General features: G+C 38.0%; 1 protein-coding gene across 1 annotated transcript in view; it reads right to left on the bottom strand.

Annotated features, from left to right (window-relative positions):
- The window catches only part of Tmem19 (transmembrane protein 19), a gene marked incomplete in the record, with an annotated part of 17,856 nt that overhangs the window by 6,128 nt on the left and 3,258 nt on the right, over nt 1-8,470 (bottom strand). The window contains 1 exon segment of the mRNA XM_005374319.2: nt 1-62. Coding sequence (XP_005374376.2) covers nt 1-62 — 62 coding nt within the window.

Here is an 8,470-nt window from a genome sequence, read left to right as displayed (position 1 = left end):
CATCAACAAAGAGGTAAAAAAGCTGAAATTTGCAATGGTCAGGATGAATCCAACCACTAGCCCTGAAAGAAACATATAAACATGGAGTTATAAAGAATCCATACATGAATGTGTGAAAAACTGTATTTTCAGGTATTTGCACATTATACATATAATGGACATTTTCAATACATTTGTGTTTTACTGTTAATACCAGGCAGTATATTGAATGTTAAATTGACTAAACTGATAAAGTAATTTTTTTGCCATATTTTGATCTTTCAAATGCTATGTGAATGTAAGATACTATTTTAGATACTTTTTATAATCAGGTTAGATAAATGAATAGTAGTGATTAATTACTTTTTCACCCTATAGTCTGGGATTTTTTTTTATTTTAAAAAAAGTAAATTTAAAAGCAAATAAGCTTTTTACACATTCCAAAGAACTTTCCCATGCTCTTTCTGAGGTTCATGATCTATGGTAAAGTAGTAGAGTTTTTCTTAGCTAAATTTTTCTGTATAAATTGAGGAAAATAATCTGAATGTGAAGTGCAACTAAAAATGGGAATATTCTATGAATGTGATTTTACATTTTTCAACTCTCCTCTCTGTTTAGATTTTGATCAGGCAAACAAATAATGGGGCATTCATGTTTTGAAGGGTGATCAATTTTAATGAAGGCTTATACAACTTGCCATTAAATCAGGTAATAAAGCCAGGCGTAGTGGCACATACCTGTAACCCCAGCCCTTGTGAGGCTGAGGCAGGAGGATTGTGACAAGTTCAAGGCCAGCCTGAGCTGTGTAGTGAGTTCAAGGCCAGCCTTAAATATCTAGGCAGACCATCTCAACAAACAAACAAACAAACCAATCAACAAACCAACCAACCAACCAACCAACCAGGAAATTAAAAAAAAGAACCTTATTCTACATGACACTAAAAAGGAAAAAAAATGGCAAAGAAGCACTTCTTGTTATCACAGCAATGTGGAAGAGGCCATTGAAATCAACTGCTAAGATAGGTGAATGTGCTTGAAACTTAAGATCTTGTGGATTGTATAAGAAAAGTTAGTAAATCTCCTCTCCAGGTAATTCCACACGAAAATGTAAACATTCCCTGAAACAGGTCTTTTGTGTTGTATTTTTTTTAAAGTCATACAGATAATCCTTAAAGGCCTTTGTAACAGAATTGTAAAATGTTCTTGTAAACAAAACTTAGTGCTAAAGTGTGTGTCTTCAGTCACACTGTCATGGCTGCCATGTCTGGAATTTGTTCAAAATGTTTGCTTTTCATGGTCATTTGGGGAAGAGCCAGAAGTCGGTGGTGTCAGACATGGTGACTAAGACAGATGAGGTTCTCACAAGTCTTTCTTTCCACTGGATAGCATCAGGCAGCAGCATTCACTCTATCTTTTCTATCACACTTCCTAAAGACCCTCATCAAACAGGACATACAGAACTGCTTCGCAAAGTGGCACAAATGACAGGGTTAAGTGTGGTGAAAACTTGCGGGGGATGGTGTTTTGAGGAGGGTTAAAGACAATTTTTTTTTCAGACAGTCTCATTCTGTAGTTCAGGCTGGCCTTGAATTTACTATGTAGCCCGGGCTGGGCTCAAATTCATGGCAATTCTGCTCAGCGTCTCAAGTGCTGGGATTACAGGCATGCGCGCCTGGCTGCATGTGTTTTTTACTGTGATAAAAATTTGAACGTTCACTACGTTTTGATTACCCGTTGTATTTATCACAAGGGTTAGTTAATCCTACAAAAGATGAATTAGAGTCAAAATATAAAAAGTTAAGTAAGCCATCAATAAAAATGGCAAAACACAAAATAGACGATTCTTTGAACACTAAGAATACACAGAATTCAATCACAGTGGCCTCAAGATACGATGTGCCAGCCCTAAGAACATCTTTAATTGAAGAAAGAATGTGTTAACAATGGAGGTAGTCTCTTTTAATGTGAATTATTTCTATAAGGCTTTTTTCCCCTTTTGTGGCACTGTCAGTTTGAGAATCTAATTACTCCAGTTTTCTTTTTTAATAGGGTGCTTGATGTTTCATCATCAGTCTGAAAGTACACATTCCCAGCCCAGTCCTCAGAGCGCCACATCTAGCAGCACTTAACGGCATCTTCACGTCACTGGAGATGTTAATTTTGATTACTTAGTCTTAAGGTACTGTGTAATTTTTCCAACATTAAGTTAACCTCTTTTCCTTTAGAATAAGAAGCTAACTATAGGACATATTTTAAAACTGCAAATATTCTGCCCCTCACCAAAAATCTCCCCTAGGTTTAGTATTTAGTTATGCTCCAGTCAGAACTGGATCCAGTTTCCTGACCCAATCTTTATAACGATGGCTGCAATGCTCATTGTCAACTCGAGCACTCCTCTCATACTGCCTGAGAAGCTCTTGGCATTCTAACATAAGCAAGATCGATCTTCCCTACTTTTAAAGAAAACTATTATCAGTATGGTCTCATGAACTCCTATTTTTTTCTAATAGCTTATATTACTGTACTTAATTTTTGGTTGTCAGATTGTCCTCGAATTGATCAGTAGGAGAGTCCTTGTAAGCTGGTTATCATCTTGTGATGTGACCCCATCTTTTTTTTTTTTTTATCATCTCCTTCTTTTCTGGCATAAATAGATATTCCAGGCTCATCCCAAATGTACTCTACCCAGCTCTAGAAGCAGCCCATTTCTCTCAGTAGCTCTCTGGTTCATTTTAGTTTAGTAGGCAGTGGATATTGAAAACCAGGATCTAGACTCTCAGGGTACTGAGCTACCTTTCACATGCGGACAGGGCAAATAAATACACATACAAATATAAACACATGCATAAAAATGTACATACACGCATGCATCTATTTTAGGAATTATAAGATCATGTGAATAACTTCAATTCCAACATATCCCCACAGATTCTTGTCTTCCCTTGTTTAGTATTTTTTTTTATACTAAGAACCTTAGCTCCCAAGCACACTGACAAATTCATCCAACTTCTCAGTCTATATTGTATCTACAACTGTCTTAGAATTGCTTCACCTAACTACAACAAAAAAAAACCTACTAGAAACAGTTTAACATTTGTTTGCAATTTTCCCTCCTTTTCACCTAAGATGGAGGATGTGTAATTAAAAACTGCAGTGTTCACAGAGTATTCCTTTTTCCCCTTTCCAGCATTCACAGTATTCACTTGAAAGGCAACTCATTTCATTGCAGTCTACTTTCAATTTTACATTTCTCCCATTTCTTACCCTTACTGATATAATTTTATTTTTAATTCAATATTTTATTATTTAGAATACTAATATACTTCTAAAAGTCAAACATACACAAAGGTACACTTAGAGAAATGTTACTTTGTCCCATCCCTCTATTTTTTGCCCTTCCTCAGCTTTTGTAGCTGCATTGTTCTCCTTTCCATCTGCTTATGTCATATTAACTTATTTTTATAAACACAGATTTACGCAAGTTTTTACCTTTCTCCTTCTTTTTCACCCAAAAAGTAGATTCACTATGTTTTTTTGTTTGTTTGTTTTGTTTTTTTCTTTTTGAGACAGGGTCTCACTATGCAGTTTAGGCTGGCCTTGAGCTCACTTTGCTGGCCTCAAACTCGCAACAATCCTCCTGCCTCAGCCTCCCAAGTGCTGGGATTACAGGTGTGCGCCACCACACCTGGCACCACTATGCTCTTTAGAACTCTTTAGCAAACTTTTGGTAATTTTATGGTCCTTGTTGAAGGGACAGAATGTGTTAATTTGGCAGTAAACAAGAATTTTTTTTTGTTAGTTTTTTTTTTTTTCCGGTACCAGGAATTGAACTCATGACCTTGTGCTTGCCAGGCAGGCGTTATGTGGCTGAGCTAAATCCCCAACCCCTTAAACAAGAAACTGACATTCTGCTTTATACACTGATCTCTACCATGTTTGCCTGATTTGAATCTAAATGTAAGAGAGCTTCCAGTGTAAAGGTCTGAAAACAAATCTAACTTCAGGTCTACGTTGTTGAGACTCATTTCCCTAGTACGTGATAACCATACCAAATACTATTATCTTATGCCGTCCTCTCAGGCTGTCTGATGTTATTCCCAGTTTTGTTTTTCTTTTCTTTTTTTTTTATGCCTGGGATGGTACCTAGGGCCCTGAACATGCTACCCATGTGTTTATCACCGAGTTACAGCCTAGCCCCATAGTTTTTCTATTTTATTTATACAGCATCACAAACTGTTCCATCCCTAACTTACGCTATGACTGACAATCTCTACTCTATGTAATTCCATGATAAATACATTCAGTTTTGCTTAATGGAGAATTTTGTTAAATAATGTATAAAGCAGAACTCTATTATACAACAAAGTATATAGTAAAGAATACAATGACATAAAATAATACTTTAACACTTATTTAGTAAATCTAATAAAGAGGTATTAAAAATAACAGCATAGTAAATGAGAACTGGGGGGCTGGGGATTTAGCTCAGCGGCACAGCGCCTGCCTGGCAAGCCCAAGATCGTGAGTTCAGTTCCCGGTACCGGAAAACAAAACAAAACAAAACAAAAAAAAAACCACAGTAAATGAGAACTGGGAGGTACATTCATGTTTCTGTAATAACCCTTTCCATTGCTTAGCTCAGGTTTAAGTATCATAACTGAGACAACAATGCAGAAATTCTTCTAAAGGTGCTCGATTACCAACATTTTACTTTAGTGCATTCTAACAGTGACTACAAGATATAGGATAAATATGGTATAAATCAATAATAAAATGTTTCACCTCTGGAATCAGTCTGGAGTTCACAGTTTGGCTTCTCCACTTGCCTCTGTATGACTTGATTCCTTAAGTACAATTCTTTTACATTTTCATTTTTATTACTGTATGTTTGCAGTAGATAATGATTATTTTCATTACAGGGAGATGGTACATGTACATATCTTAATTCTTGTTTTATTGAAGACTTAATTTTGCATGAGTGAAATAATTGTTGTGTCACTGGCTTACTGTGAAAAGTTATAAGGTTATTCTTGTCATATGCTTATTATAGTACCCAGATTAGAGGAGGCCCCCAACAAATGTTAATGTCAATGGTTTTAACAGCAGCAACAGTTCAGTGGCAAAAGCTCAACAGCAATAATGATGATAAACGTTACAGTATTACTATCCAACCTTTAAATTGTTCAATTGATTTTCTGCTTTTTGCTTTTTAATTTTTTTTGTCTTTTTGAGACAGGGTCTTGCTATGCAGTTCAGGCTGGCCTTGAGCTCACTTTGTAACCCAGACTGGTCTCGAACTCCCAAGGACACTCCTGCCTTAGCCTCCTGAGTGCTGGGATTACAGGTGTGTGCCACCATGTCTGGTGGTTCTCCCGTTTTTTAGCCAGGGTCTTACTATGCACGTAGTTCAGGTTTGTCTCAAATTCACAGCAATCATTCTGCCTTGGCTTCCCCAGTGCCAGGATTACAGGTATGTGCCACTGTGCCTGGCTCAATTGATTATTAAAACATTACAAAAGTAGTGCAAACATATCTGAGGGAAAAGTCAAAACGTACAGAAGGATACAAAGTGAAAGTCAAAATGTCTTCCAAACTATTAACAGTTTATTCCTGTCCTTAAATTCAAAGTAGAATAGTCCTAAAACAATCTACATTTTACAAAATGCACCTGTATTCTTTTTTACTCCAGTCACCTTAAAATACTATATGAAGTGATCAGTGTTAATGCTGTTGACAGTATTAGACTGAGGAAATGAATTTAAGACAACATGTTTTAAAGAAATGGCTTCTTCATGTAGTTTAAAATATACTGGAAGCTTTGCCAAATCCCTGCTAGGTCTGAACTTTTAGATTAGTAACTGCTACCTCGCGCCCATGTCTATTTCACCTTCCCACCACACTTCGTGTATCTCTGTCTTTGAGAAGGGGTTCACATACATAAAAACAGAGTGCTGCAAAGAGCTGGAAGACTTAAGGATGACATCGCCTTCTTTCTGAGCCTAAGGCAGGTAAATTCCATACTCAGCAGATGCCATCTAAGAGCAAAGCATCATTTATAAATGTCTGGTAGTGGGAGTTAGACCCAAAATTCCCGCTAAGAAAACGTGAGTAAGCTTTGGTGGCAGAAATGGGAAGGTGGGACCAGAATTGCATAGTCATCTAATCTAATCTATTATTTCATATATATTCTACTTAAGAGAAAAACTGTGGGAATCAAAAGAAGACTCGTTAGTCCTGGATGTAGAAAATGAAGGCCAGAAGCCAAACAGTGGTTAGCCCACGTGCTGAACACCACCCAAGGGGGGATCCTTTGACCTATGGACTCGCATTACTGTTTCTCAGACTCTGTATTCACCAAAACTCAACTCCTAATTATAACCTTGCCTTCTCACTTGGCCTGAATCCAAGCAGAGGGCATGTCTGAACAGTAAGTAATGCTTATATTCCAGTCTGCCTGGTCGTTCTACCTTTTATCAGATTAACAAAGCGACATTCTGGCTCATACATCAATTCCCTGTGACAATAAGCAACGTTCATCTACTTTTCTTGGCTCTGATCAACTCTGGTTACCTGAAAAAGTGGAGTTTTTACTTTAGAAAGGCTGAACACCCGATACTAACTAGAGTTGACTGAGAAAAGGTAAGGCCACCCTTTGCAAAGATTACCACCAGCCTTTCCTGACGCCTCACCTTGCTGTCAACTTCCCTTGCAATTGTACAATCTCCTTTGAGGCAGGGGGACCAGACGGAGCCAAACTTATCATCTGTCTTCCTGATATAAAATCTAAACTCTATGGCACAGGATTTTAATTCATTTATTCAGTGCTAAATTCCTAAGTGCCCAGAACAGTGATTGACACACACACAGAACTTTCACTAAATATTTGTTGAAAATGAAGAAATGGTAAACCATTAAGCCTTGGCATTTGCAATTAAATTTAAACTTGCCAAGTCAAAAGCTTAGTAAAAAAAAACTGTCCACGTGCACGAGTTTTAGGAAAAACTTTCAGTAACTAGACAACTGTTAACAACGGGAAGAATACTTCTTTGGAGTGAGTTACCTCAGCAGTGCTTTACAGTTTACAGGCACTTTCCCACACACCCTTTATGTGACCCTCTCCTCATTCCGGGAACATGCTCTCTTTGCCAGAGGTCCACGGCCTTCCACCTTGATTGAACCTTAAGCTGTTCCAACCCTCCTCCCCCTGTTCTGTCAACACTGAAATATGTTTCTATGCAATGAAGGACTCTTAAACACCTGGATCTTCAAGAAATGTCTGTTACCCTTATTCATTAATCCCAAGCACACCAAAAGCAGGATACCGCATACCTTAGTAAAATTCTTATGACTGTGAATAGTAGGGGTGGAAGGGAAACAGGAATAGGAACTGACAGTGATAGAATATAGTTGTCAGGGACTGGGCGTGGTGGAGCATGCCTGTAATTCCAGCACTCAGGAGGCTGAGGCAGGAAGACTGCTGGGAGTTCAAGGCCAGCGATTACAAAGTGAGCTCAAGGCCAGCCTGAAGTGCACAGCAAGACCCTGTCTCAAAGACAAAAAAAAGAATATAGCTGTCAGATACCATGCTAAGCATTTAACACGAATGATGATGACTCTCAGTAGTTGAGTGCTATTCTTCTCATGATTCCTTCTCATTTTATGGAGAGAAAAATTACCACACCGAGAACCTAACAGTCACACTCCAGTCACACTCCCAGTTACTATAATATACTTTGAATCAGCATTGCATTTTCTTATTACTTTTTTATTTGGCTTTTTGAGACAGAGTCTCGCCATGTAGTCCAGACTGGCCTTAAACTTGCAGCAATCCTCCTGCGTCAGCTTCTCAAATGCTGGCATCATGGGCATGTGCCACTACACCTGGCTCTATTTTCTTATTCTTAAGGAAAGAAAGTCCCAAACAATAACATGTCATAGAATGAAACAATCAGGAAAGCAGCCAAGGTTTTAAAATTAATATGCATCTGTTTCCTATGCACCTATTTTTGTCTAGCACTATTCAAGGAAACATAAGACAGAAACATAAGATATACTCAGTCTTTAGGAGTTTATAATTTAGTAGTTATCTTTATTCTCAAGTGGGTCAAACAGTATATTATAGTATCAGGATACTGTTTTGTTTTGTTTTGAGACAGGGTCTCGCTCGGGCCTCAAACTCACAGCAATCTTCCTGCCTCAGCCTCCCAAGTACTGGGATTACAAGTGTGTGCCACCGCCAAGGCTGGCCAGAGTATTTTTTTGTGTGTGTGCGGGGAATCGAACTCAAGACCTTGTACTTGCCAGGCAGGCGCTTGTATCACTGAGCTATATCCCCAGCCCTGGCCAGAGTATTTTTTAGAAACATACATATTACATTTTTGCCACCTGACTCCAGAACTTTCACTGTTTCCCTGTATCACATTTGATAATTTCTATTGATTAGGGCTTGCAGCAAAGCAAAGGTTTTATCAGGTTTGAATCCTATTCAATG

Source organism: Chinchilla lanigera, unplaced genomic scaffold (genome assembly GCF_000276665.1).
Source record: "Chinchilla lanigera isolate Chin_1 unplaced genomic scaffold, ChiLan1.0 scaffold00004, whole genome shotgun sequence".
NCBI classification, from domain to species: Eukaryota; Metazoa; Chordata; class Mammalia; order Rodentia; family Chinchillidae; genus Chinchilla; species Chinchilla lanigera.
The sequence above is the reverse complement of the archived record's forward strand: the minus strand, read 5'-3'. Positions and strand labels throughout refer to the sequence as shown.